At 37.9% G+C, this 19,548-nt stretch overlaps 1 protein-coding gene across 1 annotated transcript in view; it reads right to left on the reverse strand.

The window, feature by feature from the left end:
* The window catches only part of adgrv1 (adhesion G protein-coupled receptor V1), a 697,787-nt gene that overhangs the window by 495,072 nt on the left and 183,167 nt on the right, over positions 1 to 19,548 (reverse strand). Inside the window, exons 22-24 of the mRNA XM_051930189.1 lie at positions 18,393 to 18,569; positions 13,963 to 14,143; positions 6,731 to 6,933 (exon numbers count right to left, since the gene is read on the reverse strand). Coding sequence (XP_051786149.1) covers positions 6,731 to 6,933; positions 13,963 to 14,143; positions 18,393 to 18,569 — 561 coding nt within the window. The remainder of the gene's footprint in view (positions 1 to 6,730; positions 6,934 to 13,962; positions 14,144 to 18,392; positions 18,570 to 19,548) is intronic.

A 19,548-nucleotide genomic window follows, 5' to 3' on the forward strand; every position in this document is an offset into this window, starting at 1 on the left:
AATAGGTGGGAGGTGAGGAAAATTGGGCTGAAAATTTCTAATTTGAAAGTAGTGAAAAAATTGTGTTGATGGGAAGTTAAATCCATCCATCCATTTTCCAACCCGCTGAATCCGAACACAGGGTCACGGGGGCCTGCTGGAGCCAATCCCAGCCAACACAGGGCACAAGGCAGGAAACAATCCCGGGCAGGGTGCCAACCCACCGCAGGGGAAGTTAAATTTAAAGTGTAATTGTTCGTAGGATGCAAAGACATTATCTACATACAAATCTCTAAATGATTTGTTCTTGTACGTTTTCCAAACATTAAAAACTGTGTAAGGTTGAGAGGGTGGGAAAAGGTGGTTATTGTGCAGAGTTTCAACAAAAAAAAAGCTTCTACATCTTGAAGTACTGTATGTCCTAAATTAGTTCCATGTTCTGAGTGAATGAAGAATAATTGGGTTGTTAGTATATTGACAATAACTTGAATGTACTGGGGTACAAAGCAAGGAGTACTGCAGGATTTTATCTTTATTGCGGACCAAGCTTGTGTGTGTTCATCAATTTGTGTCAATGTCAAGGTTTTTATTGCTTGCATATTTCCCACCCAGTAATAAAATTGAAAGTTAGGTAGTGCCATGCCACCTTCTGCTTTAGGTTGTTGTAGGGTCGACCTTAAGAGGTGTGGATGTTTCGAATTACATATAAATTAAGTTATGATTGAATCTAATTTCTTAAAAATGATTTGTTAATGTATATGGGGATGCTCTGAAATAGAAAAAGAAGCTTGGGAAGGACGCTCATCTTGAGAGTGTTGATTCTCTCTGCTAAAGTGAGGTGGAGGGTAGACCATTTATGCACATCTTGTTTACATTTTTCCATGCAGACAACAAAATTTTGTTGAAAAAGAGCTTTATATTTACTTGTGATGTTTACCCCTAGGTATTTAAAGTGATCTGTGATGATAAATGGGACGGTGTCCAATATAATATTGTTTGGTTGAGAGTTCGCCGGAAAAAGCACACTTTCACTCAAATTAATTTTGAGTCCAGATATCTTTTGAAATTCTCCTATTGCTGCTAGGACTACTGGTACATAAGTTTGTGTGTCTGATATACACACAAACAGAGTACCACATCATCTGCATATAGCGATTTTGTCTGTTCAAGTACTTCTCTGATAATCTCCTTTATCTCAGATGCATTTTGAAAGTGAACAGGCAATGGCTCAATGGCAATTGCAAAGAGCAGTTTTGATATGGGGCATCCTTGTCTAGTATCATTTTCTAGTTTGAAGTAGTCTGAAATAATGTTGTTAATACAAACTGAAGCTTCTGGACTGGTATACAGTAGTTTAACCATGCATATACTGTGTATTCGGTCAAAAAAGGAGTAGTATCAGGTGCGCACCGGATATTATCAAGTGAGCACCGGATAGCGTCAGGTGCGCACCGGATACTATCAAGTGAGCACCGGATAGTATCTGGTGTGCTGTTAGAGGGGGACATTTTTTTGTGCACTGGGTGGTTCCATTAGGCACCCATTATCGGGACTGGGGGTGAGAAGTTAAAAGGCTATCTGCAGGATGTAGGTATTTGCCGTATTACAAAGAAGTCACTTTGGCTGGTTGAGATTACAAACAATACCAAGTTGTGATAACAGAACTGCTCCTTCCTTGGAGGATGTCCGTATTTACCTGAAATTAACATGATTGACAATATTGGTTTCTAATCCGCAGATCTGTACTCATTAATGGTTGGTAACAATACATTTTGTTAACTTGTGTTTTCATTGTTAAGCCCAGGAAATTTAGATGTGCCATTGATTAAACTGATTGTCCAGGACTGACAACGGCAGGGACTAAAGGAGATTTAAACTCCTGGGCAGGAGAAGGCAGAGGAGGGACGGTCCACTGAGAACGCTGCCAAGAGACTCGGACAGAGCACAGGGGCACGTAGGCAGATGAGGGTACCTGGCTGGCATGACGTGAGGCACAAGGACGGCAACACTTACTTCCAGGGAGGAAGAGACAGCTCCACAAGGAGACGCCAATTGTGGGTCCAGTGAGAGAAGGAAGCCGCATGAAAGGACCAAGCAAAGCTGGCAGATGAGAAATGAGGCGTGCCTAGGTCACAGCAACACAAGGAGCCCAGAGTGGAAACAAAAGGAATGACGAAGAGACGCTGACAGGGATTCAAAGAATTGACACAACGTCTGTTGGGAAACAAGTGTCCGGTGAACAGAGTGCATCCGTGGACAGTTGAACAATTAAGTGTTGGGGTAACACAGTGTGCAAGTGGGACTCTGCACCACTAAAGGTTGTATCCTCTCTCAGGTGAGGGGACGCTGGCGCACGCATGTTGTTGCCGCTCCTCCCTGTAAACAACACTTTTCGCAAAATTCGCCTAATTCTACACTTTCTTACGTTTGTTTTATTTCTTTGATTGTACGTATATTTCGTGGATACAGCTGACTCGAATTGTATGGATTTGGCTTATATTTACAGATTTTATGGACTCTACTTTGACTGGGAACAGCTGAGTCTGTGGATCACGGGACGAGAACCTACAAGCATTTCTTTGTGCCTGGCAATCTAGGACCTCGGGATGATCTGTCTCCGTGATTATATTAAATTCGCTTTGCTGATCTGCTCCTGTTTCATCTTACAGTACTCTACGACTGGGAACTGATCTGATGTTCATACTAATCTGGCTTTTGGCTCCGGGGCGATCACGCCTGAAATTACCAAGCGTTACTGTTTGTGGCTGTGTATTGGAACCTCCAACTCCTGCTACCTCCTCCTGCTATGCTTTCTGCAGCTTTGCTATCGCCGCTCACCTACTCTACCACACCCGCCTGTCCTACCGGTTCCGCTGTGCTGTGCTGCTTCTCCACTGCTATTCAGATAAGTATTGCCCAGTATCATGCTAAAATACTCTCATGACAAACTCCTTCTTATTAAACAGTTTGTCCAGAGCAAATGGTCTGACTGCAACATCCTAAAGGACGCCGGTATTTTGTAGCGCCCGAAATATATACATCGCGGGTCAGGTTGCCGCCACCGCCGGGCTGCGAATGAAAAGACCACCGGCAGCATTTGCTCAGGAATACGCCGTCCTTCTCATGACCCTGGAAATAGAATTGTCGGTGTGCCAAATTTGCATTATGTGGAAATAAACCCTGATTGCGGCTCTGTGCAGAAAGAAGCCTCATTATGTAATGTTGCACTGTTTAACTCAAGGTCTCTTAATGGCAAAGCATTGGTGCTGTCAGAACTCATCACTGACACCAAACTTGATATTCTGTGTTTAACGGAGACTTGGCAAAAACCAAACGAATTTGCGTCTCTCACAGAGGCGACTCCAATTGGTTTCACTTTCCACTCAGAGCCTCGCAGCACAAGACAAGGAGGCGGGCTGGCAGTAATTATCAGAGAAGACTTAAACATTAAAAGAATTCCAATTGACTGTCCATTGTCTTTTGAGTTCCTGGCTCCTAAACTAATAACGGAATCAGGTCCTGTCTCACTCATTGTTCTCTATCGTCCCCCAAAATACAATGCATCCTTCTTATCCGATCTGATTGAACTTTTGACCCACATAAGCTCTTACTCTCAGAGAATTATGCTTCTTGGTGATTTCAACATCCATATTGACACCCCCACAGCTAAACTGAGAAATGAATTCCTGTCCTTACTGGACTGTTTTGACTTGACACAACATGTTGATTTTCCAACCCATTCTGTCGGTCATATATTGGACCTGATCTGCACTTCTGGACTATCTGTTGCCAACATTTACAGCACTGATTTGGGACTCTCTGACCATAAAGCAGTATTTTTCACTGTCTCATTACCTATCCCACCTCTTACCTGTAAACGACAAATTTCTTACAGAAACCTTAAAAATATCTGTCCCTCTATCCTTTCTGGATCCATTTCTGATCTTTTACTGTCTGCACCTATTCCACCAACACTAGATAGTTTTGTTGACCACTATAACACAGCCCTTCACTCAGAATTAGATAAAACAGCTCCTTTAAAACATAAGGAGGTTTCCTTTAAACGTTCAGCTCCTTGGTATAACTCAGAATTGCGATCTATGAAAGCAGCTGGCCGACGCCTTGAGAGAATGTCACGTAACACTGGCCTCACTGTGCACATCCAGGCTTTCTCTGACCACCAAAGAGCTTACAGAGAAGCACTAACTTCTGCCAAGAACACCCATTATGGCAGAATATTAGAAAGTGGCCACGATAACCCAAGGGTTTTGTTCTCTGTAGTTAATAAACTACTCGAACCCGCATCTGGTCCAACTACCTCTTCTACTGAAGTCTGTGAGGAATTCCTCCACTTTTTCCGTAACAAAATTAAAGATCTAAATAATTCAACTAACATAAATATATCATCTGTTTATATCTCTCCCTGTTTTCCCACTCCATCCAGCTCCTTCTCTAAGTTCTCACCAGTCACTTCTGCGTTTGTTAATAACCTGCTTTGTAAGATAAGGCTGACTACTTGTGTACTGGACCCCATCCCCACCACACTACTTAAATCCTGCCTTCATGCCATAATCCCGACTGTTACAACAATAATAAACTCATCCCTTGACACTGGCTCCGTGCCGCTCACTTTTAAAATTGCTTCTGTAACCCCAATGTTAAAAAAGTCTGGACTTGATGCTGACAATCTTAACAATTTCCGGCCTATTTCCCACTTACCTTTCCTGTCAAAAGTTCTTGAGCGTGTTGTAGCTTCCCAACTCACCAATTACCTAACCTCTAATAATTTGATGGAACCCTTTCAGTCTGGTTTCAGGGCGCGGCACAGCTGTGAAACTGCTCTGCTACGGGTAACCAATGATTTGCTTATGGCAGCAGACTCTGGACAAACTAGCATATTAATTCTGTTAGACCTCAGTGCAGCATTTGACACAGTCAGACATGACATCCTACTGTCCAGAATGGAGAACATGCTGGGTATCTCTGGCACTGCCCTCCAGTGGTTCAAGTCCTATCTGACTGATAGGCAAGAGTTTGTTAGTCTTGGCAACAGCAGATCCAACTCCGTGCCAGTCACACAAGGAGTCCCTCAGGGCTCTGTCCTTGGTCCTCTGCTTTTCTGTATTTATATGCTTCCTCTTGGCCATATTATCCGTAGTTATGGATTGGGTTATCATTTTTATGCAGATGATACCCAGCTCTACTTCAATGTTAAAAGTGGAACTTCATCAGAGCTTTCTCACCTCACCACCTGCCTTAGTGAAATTAAAACCTGGATGGAACAGAACTCTTTAAAATTAAATTGCAATAAAACTGAACTTCTGCAAATTGGGACTAAAATGCAACTTAATAAAATGAGCTCCTTCCCAGTCAATCTTGGCAGTGATCTCATCAGACCTGTCTCTACTGTAAAAAATCTTGGTGTCATTTTTGATTCCTCCCTCACTTATTCCGCCCACATAAATCACATTAAGAAACTTTCTTACTTTCACCTCCGTAACATATCCCGTGTTCGCTCCTTCCTCTCCTTCTCTAATGCTGAGAAACTTGTCCATGCTTTTATCACATCCCGCATCGATTATTGTAATTCCCTACTGGCAGGTGCCCCTTCTAATCTTATATCACAGCTCCAGCTTATTCAAAACTCAGCTGCAAGAGTCCTTACTCAAACCAGCAGCAGCGAGCACATCACACCCATCCTGCTCCGTCTTCACTGGCTCCCTGTGTCCTACAGAATCGAATATAAAATCCTACTAATAACCTACAAAGCTTTAAATAACCTTGCGCCAAACTACATCAGTGACCTCCTCCATCACTATATGCCTGCCCGCCCACTAAGGTCCTCTGATTCTGGTAATCTTGTTGTGCCCCTCACTAATTTACACTCTATGGGTGACAGGGCCTTCAGCTGTATAGCGCCCAGACTCTGGAATGACCTACCAAAATTAATCAGGTCAGCTGACTCCATGAATTCTTTTAAAAAACAACTCAAAACTCATCTGTTCAGGAAGGCTTTTAGCTCTACTTGACTTTATTACCTTTCTCTCAGTTTACTTCTCTGTCAAGATGCTCATGTAACCTGTATGTGTGTGCTAGACCATCAATTTACTGTCTTAATCTTCTTTATTTATTTATCTGGTTTGTACAATGCTATATACTGTATATTCTGCCGTTCTTTATTATATTCTGTAAGTGCCTTGAGCATGGGAAAGGCGCTATATAAATAAAATGTATTATTATTATTATCCTCCAATTCTTGTTTTTAACGGACTATTAGAGTGTGGATTGTGTGTTTTCCTTTTAAAAAACGGAAATTCGTTCCTGCTAAGTTTAGGTTCTGTTATGTTCATTTATCTTTTTAATGTACTTTATATTGTCTTGTGTAATAGAACTTACTGTTGCTTTTTTCTGAAATTACTGTTGTGTTTTTCATTGTGTGTTTACTCACCGCCCAATTTAAAGAAACCTGTGTGCTATTATCAGTAAATTTCAAGAGTTCCCAGTCTCTTAATAAAACTGGGTGGTGTAGTCAGATATTTTAATGGTGACTAAGTTAGATTACCTGTAAGTGTGACCAGACACCTGTCACAGTGCACTTAAAAGTATTTGGTGCACACCAGAAAAATCCCCAGAAAAAACAAATTACACAAAATTACACAAAGCCCCTCAGGGGCTCCATAGCTACTTAATATCCTTTGGTAAATAATTTAGTAATTCAACTTATTATAATTATATACAGGAGAATACTCACCCTATAGTCTTTTGGGCTCACTGCAGTAAGAGGCACAGTTTTGTAGCCAACAAGCACCCTTCCCAGAAGACCCTGGGCACGGAGAACTAGAAGACTAATTTCACCAACTTCTTCTTTCACAGTAATAGATGGTGCTTGAAGGGCTGGTTTAATGAATCCTTCAGCCAAGTTTGGAACAGGACCCACTGAAAACTGGAGAAGGCCTGAGGAGTTAATAGACAAAGTTCAAGTTTATAGTGACATATTAGCATATATGTATGAAAATGGCTTGCATGCTGGTATGACTCACAAAATGACTTTATAAGTTTTAAGGTCATTATTTTCACATGTACAGAGTATATATGCATTAGCACTTACAGGTGCTAGCCTATGTATCAATCATAATAATTATTTTAATCTTACTGTTAGAAACTTCACGGAAGGCCAAATATATCACTGGACAATCAAGTATCTTTATCTGGCAAATACTATTTTATTATTATTTGTTGATACACTTTCTAAATGCTTTCAGTCAGTCAACAAAGTGGATACAATGGCTTATTGACTACAGCCTTAGACTGTAAATTACCAGGCTTCCGATTCAGTCTCGACAAACTGACTCAAGTTACTTCACAGATTGCAGTGTTTGAGAATCATTTTGGTTGAAACTGTCAGTCAAAAAAGGCCTACAAATCTTGCAATCAAACATAAAATAGAATTCCTATATATCATAAATTAACTTAACCAACTAGTATAAATTAAAACAGTAGTATAGAGTTTGTGAGTATTTTTAAATACAGTAAATATATTACCTGTTCACTGAAAAAGAATGAAAATTAAATTTTACTGCCAGATTAATTTTTTTACAAATTGCAAATCATATATTTGTTGATCTACACATAAAATGTAATGTGGAGGCATAGACCAAAACTGGAGCTACTTTGTATATAGCACCAGTGAGCTTTTATATACACACTGATTTACAGTATTTCCACTTTTAACAGGTACAATTATAATTAAGCATCTGCTATTCCTTATTTATTGCTATTTTTTTGCCTGCCAATGTGATGACCTTCTCAGATACACTGGGCACTGAATATAGCATCTGGAACTTATCATGCATGTGTATCTGAGGATCACCTTGCTAGTTCTGATCGGGTATGCAGTACTATCCTGGGGCGAGAGGGGGTGCTGTCGCTAACTGTCTTGTCTCTTTCCTCCACAGTTCGAAGAAGATGGTCCAGGAGACCAACTGACCATACCCCATCACAACCCATTAGTCTCACCTCTTCTGAGCTTACATTTATAAAAGTTGCTTAAGTGCTTAGCTTATACTTTAGTGCCATCGTGCGCTTGTTTGTTTTCTTGCTTACTGTTTGCTATTGAAAGAGACTCAATTTAACAGGGATTCTGCACTTGTCTCCGTACCACAAACTAGAAAAGATAAGGGGGAAATCCAAAAGTTCATTAGGATGTTTCCATGATAATGCAGATGCAGATAAGTGTAGAAAAATAAAGTCATCAAACAAATTTTAACCATCAATACTTAGTGAGTACTTTTTTATATATTTTTATTTGTTAATACTTCTTTTTTGTATACTTTAGGTTTAATTGTGCCAGGTACTTAATTTGTGTGTTTTTTTATGAGCTCAAAGACATGCTGACAGGTTACTTGGGTTTTCAAACAGCCAAAGTGTCAGTCTGTATTTGATTGAGACTTCACAAGACAGCCTTCAGCTTCTACTTTAGTCCTGATTATATATTGGACATACAGTGGCCTCTCTGTATATTAGTATTTTCTAAAATTCTGCATCAGACCTTGTGTAATCCACATTCCTTTATCAGTCAGCCTTTCAACTTAATTTTATTAAATTAATTTTTTTTATGTTTCCTACAACTTGAATATATTCCTTAATGGACAGAAATTCTTTATTACAGGGATGCTCCAATCAGGTTTTTTAAAGTTGATAACAATCATCGGTTTTCATGTTACTTGATCATCCGATTCCATTACCTCTTTTTTCTTTATCCCTTTCAAAAACTTTTAAAACTAAGCTCATGCATAACCAGATGCATAGAAGCCTTATGTCCTATATTAAAATGTATTTTTATAATTAAACTATAGATCACAGGTGTTAACTGTTCATTTTATATTAACAAAATGAAATTTTGTTACTGTTCAGTAACCTTAATAAAATACTAAAATAAAATTTCCTTAAAATACATACTTTAACTAATAAAATATGGACAAACATATTTATATAAAATGCTTATAATTAAAAGCTATCTTATTGTTTAATTTTTTTCTATAATGTACTTTTTTGAAACAGAGCTTAATTAAAAAAAGTAGTTTTCACCATTTTTGTAACAACAAATATATATACTGTATATGTATATATTCTCACACAATCAATCAATGAAACACTGCTTAAATGTAAATATACATGCACTCAGAGGTTTTAATCATATTTAATCATTAATTGTACTACAGCTTTTGCTGTTAAAATATACATTTACTATATTTGTACAGGTGTGTTTTTTTCCTTCAGTATATCATATCAGCTAGACATTCATAATTCTTGATGTGTAATTATAAAACATGGATTATCATTTTAATTATGTAGTTTACCAAAACCTATGTATTATGACACACAACAACAAATAAAAAACACAATAAAAAGCTTTTTAAAAAGCCCATTGTTTAGTAAGCATCAATTTCAGTTTTTTCTTTATCTTTTCATTTTCCAATTAAAAGCATAAGTTTCTGAATTTTAAAAAAGCTCACTGTCCAAAGCTGTTGATCTATATGCACAGGACGACTTCTCTGATTACTTTTTTCAGTTTAGTACGTATTGGCTAACATACCAATTATCTCTCATTAACTGATAAAACAAGCTTCCTCTTGCTGCTCTTTGTTTACACTGCAGGAAGTCTGCTGCAAAATAAATAAAAAAGGATGTGCACTGGCTCAACTACCACATTACCTCACGTAAAGGAGCACTGTAACTAAATTACTGTAAACAATAAAAGGCAGGGGCTAAAAATATCAATTCTGGTGATCGGCCTTTTACACCAGTCGAGTGTTTTCTTAGTGAAAAACAGCCAATTCAGATCGGTTGCTGATTAATCAGAGCACCCCTACCTACAGCTATCACCCAAAACTACTCACAAGTAATTTACATCACTGAAAATACTGGTATCCATTTACAAAACAATAACAAAAAAACTCCATTCTTTATATCACATTTAATAGAACAGAAAATTTACTTTGGATTTATGACCAAACACATTAGTTTAAATAACTTAACAACTGAAAATGGCATGGACAAAATTATTGGTACCCCAACTTAATACTTTGTAGCAGAGCTTTTTGAGACAATAATGGCCATAAAGTGCTTTCAGTAGCTCAGAATGAGATCTCTAAACATTTTAACTAGTCGTGTGACCCATTCTTCTTCAGGCCTCTTAGGTTTAATAGCTACTTCTCCCAGTTGTGACTTTCAGCTCTTTCCATAGTTAGAAAGAAATGAGATTCATATCAGGACTCATTGCAGGCCACTAGTCCAATGTTTTCTTCTTCTCCATTCTTGGATGCTTTATTTAGCCCTTATTGCAGATTACTACTGAATACCCTGCACAGATTTTGAAAAGGCAGCAAAGAAACCTCAAAACATCATTGAGCCTTCTCCATTATTCTTTCCTTTGAAAGCATTATATTTGTTTACTATGACCTCAGAGTTGGTGTGAATTACCAAAAAGCCCTAGTTTTGTTTTGTCAAAAGGACATTATCTCATTTGGAATGTAGCTTGTCAACATAGATTGTGTCTCAATGAGCGATTATTAGATTGAGGACACCTGTGATAATTATTTAAAAACATTAGTCTGCTTGAAGAATCATCACAAGACAATTATTTCTTTCTAACTGTGTAAGCCTGTGCTGTAAAAAGCCCAGACTTCTAGAAACAATTGAAATCATCAGGATAAAAGATTGAAATGCAGAGTCGGCGGTATGCTCATCCCCCTTGTCAATCTGCAGCTAACCAAGTTTCTCTCTCGTTTGTCTTTCCTCTGTGGTTTCACTTTGGCGACGGAGTCACTTTCTTTCAGCTTCATGCTGTAGCCTCATACTTCTTTCTTCTTCTGACTCGTTAACTTGGGGCCGCTTTGCCAGCTCTTTTGAGCTTCATGCTGTAGCCTCGCACTTCCAGGCCGGACAGACAGACAGACACACTTCCACGTGTAGATATTTATATATAAGATAATTCCTAATGGGTTCCAATAATTTTGCCCCAATCATTTTGGAATGTCTTTGCAGAAATGGTTGATTAATTGAGTTTTTTTCATGGATTTTTTCTTTTGTTCCACTGCAAATTAAAGAAATGCATGTATGGCTAGAAAAAGATCTTTTAATTGCAATATTTTTTAAGAAAAATTGTGCGTTATTTGAATAAAATGCAAAAGCACAAATATTTCCAACCGCATTTGTACCAGTTTCTTTTCTGTTGTTCAGATCAACTGTAATTTTGTTATGAAACAACAGTTTGCACAAATAGGCTAGTTTGCAAAATTGATTCACTGTGCTTACAAATCAGCCTTAGATTCTAAAGAGGTCTGCTACCTAATTTTTTAATATAAGGCAGTGATTATGGATTAGTGTGTTTTCTTACTTTCTGTAAATATACAAATGATCAGTTGTTCTTAAATGTTAGCATAATCTTAATTTTTGACCCACTTTTTCCAAATCACCATTTTTTCCGTATTAACAGTAATATCAAATATCCATTGGTATGGTTAACACTCTACAAACTAAAAGGGCTGTGCAGATGAACCAATACCTCTTTAAAATGTGGTTATTTCCTCGTCTACAGTGCTTTGCTGTGCTTTTATACTGTGTGATGAAGAGCGCAAAAGGGAGGGTGTCCCAGACGGGACGGAGCATGGTTTCTTAACTGGACAGGAGCCCAGCCTCACAATGACACAAATAGCAGGGCGAAGACTGTGCTGCCTCAGCCAGAAGACAGGCAGAAAATGCCATTGTAGCAATGGGTTGGACCAAGAAACAATATCCAGCTGGGAGACAGTGTAGTGGAAGAACAGGGGGAAACAACCGGGCAGGATTACATGCTCCCCTGACACACTAGGTGGCAGCCTCCCTGGATGATAAAACCTGTACGGACACCTGCAAGGCATGCTAGGGACTGTAGTCCCATAGGACAGACTTGTTGGGTTCTGGGGGTGCTGCCAGGGGGTGCTGCAGGGATTCATCATGCCTACTGTTTGGGACTTCCAATTGACCCGGAAATACTTCCATCAGGCTATGCCCTGGCACCGGAATTACTCCCAGGTCCAAGAAAAAAGAGACACTCTACCTCATCCAGGTACAGTAAGTCAGATGGAAGAGACTGATGTTTGCCTGGTGGAGTGGAAGGAGAGAAGGAAAAAGATAAGAATCATATTTGTTTTTTTATTTTTGAAACCTTTGTACAAGGTATTCTTGTTAATAAACCTTTTGTTTATATCGGGACTTGTGTCTGGGGTTTGGGATGCTGCAATAAGTAACAAAAAGGAGGGCGCGAAGATGTGAAAAAAAGAAAACATCTATCTATTTAAACCAAAACAAATTAACTTAAACTACATTCTGATACTAGAAAAATAAATATAGAGTTAGATAAATGTTGATAAAAGTTAAGTAGGTATAATAAAATATGCATCTATGATATATCATTAATTAAAAAGAACAAATTGGTATTCGTGGGCTCCTTTCAAAAAAACCTTAGGGGGACGCGATTAAAACTGTTATGAAAACTCGGCTCGCAAATGCTTAAAGGTTGAGAAACGCTGGCATAGGTCAGATTATACTTTAAGTAAGTATTAACACATCTTTATTTTCTTCTTTGTTCTATTTGCCATTCTCTTGTAACCTTCTTTGTTGAGTTAATGTCTGTTGTTTGTTATGCATTGGTTATGTTTTTCCAAGGCGGCACGGTGACACAGTGGGTAGCGCTGCTGCCTCACAGCTGGGAGATCTGGGGACCTGGGTTCGCTTCCCAGGTCCTCCCTGTGTGGAGTTTGCATGTTCTCCCCGTGTCTGCGTGGGTTTCCTCCGGGCGCTCCGGTTTCCTCCCACAGTCCAAAGACATGCAGGTTAGGTGGACTGGTGATTCTAAATTGGCCCTAGTGTGTGCTTGGTGTGTGGATGTGTTTGTGTGTGTCCTGCAGTGGGTTGACACCCTGCCCGGGATTGGTTCCTGCTTTGTGCCCTGTGTTGGCTGGGATTGGCTCCAGCAGACCCCCATGACCCTGTGTTCGGATTCAGCGGGTTGGAAAATGGATGGATGGATGGATATTTTTCCAAGCTATGCAATTTCATACTAATGGTTGGTTAAACAGTATGAGCTTTCTGCCTTGAGCCCATTGCTATGTCACCAGCCCCATATTAACCTGAATTTGAGGAAAAAAAGAAAATATGGGATCATGAGTGGGGAGATGGAATATGATTGACTCCTTCATAAACAATATTCAAATAACACTTTTTATGAAACATGCTACACAAAATTACAATTTATTTATTTGCATCATATGTAAATGTCATTCACATATAGACCAAATGTCAATTGCTACAACTAATTACTTACACAAAATGTTTCTGTTACAACAGTTTAGTATACTCTGAAGAGTCACATTGCTACTATTCCCAAGGCTGTAACACAATAATGAATGTGTTTCTGTTTAATTCATGCACAAACATTTTACTGGGCACAAATATTATATTATTATTCTCAACAAGAGCGATTTTTGAGTTAGCCATCCATGCAAGCAGAAGTAATCTACAATGAGGAATTACACAGCTGTTACATTTTCTACTGTTAATAAAGAGATCATCAAATTTAAGAACAAAAGGAGTGTAAACCTCTGCACATCAATATGTCTCAGATGAACTCTCCATAGCAACTTTCTTTCTTTCTTTAACCCACCAAAAGCTCCTTCTTTTACTTATTAGGGAGGATGATTCGTATTTAAGCAATTATCATTCCTACTGCTCAGCATACTATACATTTATCTATTAATTTCTGAGCCTTCTTTCTCCAGCGCAGAATTATTGTATGTGAACTGGTGCATATCCCACCTGCAGTGAGTGCAAGACAGGAAGCTATTCCAATTCAAGACATAGACATACTTAAATTATGCAGTTGTAAAATAACATGTTTGATCATGAACTTGAGTTATTAAATTTTTAGGGTCTACAATTTACCAGTGGGATAGTCACTCTCCTTGATGATAATATTTGTGGATGCTTTTTCTGGATCAATGCTGGCCCCACTTGTTGGCGTAGAGCCTTGCTTTCCATCCCCAGATCTAACTGACATTAGAGTAACTCTAAACAACTCAGCAAATTCAGGGATGTCATCGTCCAAAATATTGATATTCAAAGCCTACAACAAAAGACAGAAATAAAGATTAATCATCATCCACTTTCCATACCTAGTTTGATTGTTAGTGGCAGTACTGGGTACAAGACAGGAACCAGCCCTGGACTGAGGACAAGTTTACGAGAGAGCAAAACAACACAAAGCAGGTTAATTAACCTAATGAGCACATCTTTAGGATACAGAAGAAGTCAGCGTACTTTGAGGAACCATATGGCAGCAAATTATGAAACACAAAAATGTAGAACTGCCATAAAGTATTCCAAGAAACTAGGAAGTGCAAGCACAAAGTGAAATATACAGTATACTGTAACTATAAAAGTCTAAACTTATAAAGTGTATGCTGTCTTACAGTCTAAAGTTAACAAAGAAAAATAAATGAAGAAAAACGGGGATTAGAGGAGGAAAGAATGAAAATAAAAATAGACAAGCTAATAATAAGAAAATGAAAAAATGCTGATAAAATTGACAAGAAAGGGAGATAAAGGTTTCAATGTGGATGAATGGATAAGAAAAACAAAAAAGAGATGAAGAAGAACAGACAGCAGACTGAAACGAGAAGTTAAAAATCTGTCCAGCCATTTATTTTCTGAACCTACATATTCCAAGTTTGGAATCATGGGTGGGCAGGCCTATATGAGCAGTTTCAAATGTATGGCAAGAATCAACCATTGATGGGGTGTCTATGACATGGTTCAACATCATCCATCCATTTTCTAACCCGCTAAATCCAAACACAGGGGACTCCTGGAGCCAATCCCAGCCAACACAGGGCACAAGGCAGGGTGCCAACCCACCACAGGACAAATACAAACACACACCAACCACACACTAGGGCCAATTTAGAATCGCCAATCCACCTAACCTGCATGTCTTTGGACTGTGGGAGGAAACCCACGCAGACACGGGGAGAACATGCAAACTCCACGCAGGGAGGACCCGGGAAGTAAACCCGGGCCTCCTAACTGCGAGGCAGCAGCACTACCACTGCGCCACCGTGCCACCTGCTCAACATCATACACATGGAAATAAAATAAAATATAATAATACTGAACGTATGCCTAGAACATCACAGTCAGTGAAACAGTGATTGTTGGAATAATAATAAAAGTTATTCTGTTTTGAAAGTGTGTTTACTCATAATTTGTACTGTACTGTAAAGATGCCCAGGATAAAGAAGAGACGGGGTGTAATTTAACCACTATTGGAAGAAGAGATTAGTGAGGTGAAAAATGGAAAAAAGAAACGTATACTAAAATTCAGGCTGTTAAAAGTTAAAGAGGCAAAAAGTGGACAGTCAAAAAATAAAAGTGGGAAAAGACAGACCTGTAAGGCATGCAGAATTAACAATTAGAGATATCTGAAAATGTATTGTAAGACATCTGAAAGTGCATTTAAGATATCTTAAAATGAATTACACATATCTCACATATCTAAAAATAAACCTATTTCGAGATATTTTAAATGCCATTTAAGATATTTTGAAATAAGTTGCTGTGCATTTTGAGATATCTTAAAGTAGGTCTGTAGCCATTTTGAGATCTGAAATTCAATGCAAGATATCTCAAAATGACTTCCTGTAAAATTCTACATTTCAATGTAACTTCCTGTCCATTTTAAGATATCTTGAAATGCATTTGAGATATCTCAGAATAAGCAGGAAGTTATTTTTTGAGACATCTTGAAATGCATTTCAGATCTCTCACAATGGTCTGGAAGTTATTTTAAGACAGCTGGAAGTGTAATTAAGCTATTTCAAATGTATTTCTGATATATGTATATTGACGTATGTTTCAGATATCTAAAAATACATTTTAGATATCTCATTTTCTTTTCGTGATATCTTAAAATATCCTCTGCTCCATTTCAGATATGTTAAAATATATTTCAAGATATCTTGAATTTTATTTCAAGCAAGTATCATGGGTAGATTTATGACACACACACACACGCGCCCCAACCCATACCCCTACCATTTGTTAAGCTGTATTCTGCTTACTATTATACTTCTGAAATTGTTTCTTTAGCAGATGTGCTGTGCTATGGTTTAAAATAACAGAACAATGTATGTATAAAACAAATAATTATTTTTTCCTAAACAGTGACTACTCTTTGTCTATTACATTCTGTGTTGTTATTGTACATAACTTATAGAGTGGCAACACAGTGGAAAGCAAACATAAGTACTTATAGCACTTTGTACAAATAACGGTATATTTGAATTGAAATGATTACATTGCATTGTATTTTTAATAAAAATCTTAGATTTTTAAAAGAGCCAAGACACCTGCATGTTGTACTTTTCCTGGCATGTCGTATGCATGCCTGATAAAAAAAAATAATTAGAAAAAAGCAGAGCGTGTGATGTAGCAAATTGAAAGATTCACATTTTTAATGTATGATAAGTTACTATTGCTGAGAACATGGAAATAACAGGAACAAAGAAAATGTTTTTGAGTGAGTAAATTCCTTGATACTCACTGATACCAATCAATCCATAATTGAAGATGTGAGTTCCAAAATCTGCTAATTACACCTTTTGGTAAAATTTAGTGAACAAGTGATTGTGACTTTTCATGCAGTTGGTCATGTGCTTAAAATATGTTTGAGCTTCAAAACCTGCTAATTGCAACAGTGTAGCGCTGTAGTTTCAGGGATTTAGTTTCAAAATTTGCTTACGGAACCAGATTTTCCTATTTATCTCCAAAATTTATCTTTTGTACTTAGCTGATTTTGGAACTGAGCTCTTCAATTACACTGGGAGATCATACACACTCCATGCAGACCCTAGTGCTGTAAGGCAGAAATGACAGCTCTAAGGTCTGCAATACCACTTTGCCTATGTTAAACCATCTGTACTAAACTTACTCAATTTTAACCTCAATAACACTAAATACATGCCTATAATGTCTATCCATTTATGTCACTTGATTATATGCTACGCCCATGCTCAATATTTTTCTCACTAGACCACTGAAGCACATGTATGCATTATTATTCCTACAGTACAAGACAACATTCTTGCAAAATACCAAAAATAAGCTTCTGTATAGTGAAAGAATGTAAGCAATCATAAGTGTAACTTCTTCCAGTTATTTTTGTCTAGTTGTCTAAAGAACAGAGACGACAATTCACATCTGGGCATCAACATTCAATTTTAGTAACAACACCTGGTGAAGACTTTCCAAGGTGAAACATCACCCCTGGCCCTGGAAGGCTGCCGCGGAAAAACAGTAAATCGCACAACCAATCTGTTTTTAAAATGGCCAAATCTTACAATGTTTTGCTTTTTTGCTTTTTTCCTTCTTAAAATGACATGGGTACACTGTTTTGCAATATATGTGTAGTCTTAAAACATGGACCAATACTCAGTAACATTTTTGGCTTGAAAAACTGATGCGTTCTGTAAGTTTTAGGGCTTTGTTTTTTTACGTTGGGATTCAAATATCCATTAGTCTTACATATAAATATCTACGCTTGGAAGTGTGTGTGTTTGTCTGTCTGGCCCGGAAGTGCGAAGCTACAGCATGAAGCTCATAAAAAACTAACTCTGTCGCCAAAGTGAAACCGCCGAGAAAAGAAACTCACTTAGCCTCTGATACACAAATGAGGCGAGCACATCGGCAAAACAAAATCTCCAAAGAGAGACAAACTTGCTTAGCTGCCGATAGACAATGGAGGCGAGCACGTCGGCAAAACAAAACCGCACACAAAAGAGAACCTCGCTTATCCGCTAATGCACAACCAATGCGATTGATTGATTGAAGTGCCAGAATCCATGGTTTCTAGCATGGTATAGGCTTACACAGCTAGTTCCATTATAAAATGCAGGGGAGGGCTAGTTATTTTTTAAAAAAAATCATAAAATATTCTTCACTTCAGAACACAGTTTCATGTGGCAAAATAATATATACCATACTTGAGAAGAAATAACTGACTTTAAAAATATGAAACTTATACTTTACAAAAAAATAAGCATCTTCAGCTTCCTTTATGAATTATTAGCAAATGATGAGAATTCATTGCTGTAAATTCCTAAAAGACTGCCTTTTAAAAATCTACATCTATAGTATTACCTGTATTCTTGTAAGTCACATAATGTAGCAGGTGATTTTGTACACTTTAATACCAGTAATTATGAGTACCTTACTTTATCCATTTTAATGAAAATACTCTTTGCAATAAAATACAGACAGGGACAGTGTGTTGCACATCACTCATTGAGGATTAAAGTCACAGGTGTTTTCCCAGGTACCTTTGATTCTTGTCCAGGGAGGAACGTGATAGTACCACTGGAGTTCACAAAGTCTTCAGCTACATAGGTGTAACTGCTGGAATTGAGCTGAATGATGGTGTAGTTTACATAGACGTAATCTAAGGTTCCTCTGGTACGCTCCACTACACAGGAGATTGTCGAGCCTTCATCTGTGGACTAAACAAAACAAGAGATCCTATTTTAGCGCTTTTCATTTCTAATTAACTTAGTTTGCGGTTAATATTAAAATTGCACAGATGTTAATCATTGATGATACTGAACATTTTTCTACATTCCTACATAAAAAGATGAGATATTTGGTTATAACCTTTATATTTTCTATAGCATGCTTACTGATGGTCAGTTTTAAAGGATGTGGTGGCTAAATTGGCACAAGTAAAAAATTAGACAGGATTCCAGCCCAAATCATTATAGCCTGAGTATATGCAGAACTTGTTTTTATAATGTACATTAATAATATTTTTTGTTCAATTTGGAATGTTCTGTTCTTTCACTGTATTTTGAGACGCCATACTCTAACATTCATGTTTTTAACACAATTTTCTAACAATAAATTGCAAAGGATGATGATGTACTTTACTCTAAGTATTTCCCACATACATATTAATTACCCTTGGAGGACCTAGAATAACAGTACAGTGTCCCCTAAACAATGAGGTCATAATTACTTCCATAACCTGTATTCTTTGTGAATATATACATTACAAAATATGTCAAATGGTGTCAGAATCTTGGCCATGGCAGACTAGTTTTCGCCCCACATTCTTCCAGATGTGTTTTGCTGATTCTAAATTGACTCAAAGTCAATGAAATGTGCCTGTAAGTGTGCCTCGCAATGGGTCAGGTTTGGTGCGCCATTTTTCATCAATCTGTAAATGAAGCGATAAACTCTAGCCACTGCCATAAGAAGTTTCAAGGACCGATAGAGGAATTAGTAAATTCCCTCTCACATTGGCATATTGCTTATTTCTACATTTGCTCAAAACAAAATGTGAATTGTCTTTCTTTGGAAGGTGCAACAAAAGTCATGGCTGCTGCCTCACAGTTCTAGGACCAGAATTTAATTTTTTGTATGGGCATTGTCTTTGTAAATTTGAACATTCTCTCTGTGGCCACCTATATTTTTTCTGGCTTC

Source organism: Erpetoichthys calabaricus, chromosome 7 (assembly GCF_900747795.2).
Source record: "Erpetoichthys calabaricus chromosome 7, fErpCal1.3, whole genome shotgun sequence".
Lineage (NCBI taxonomy): Eukaryota > Metazoa > Chordata > Cladistia > Polypteriformes > Polypteridae > Erpetoichthys > Erpetoichthys calabaricus.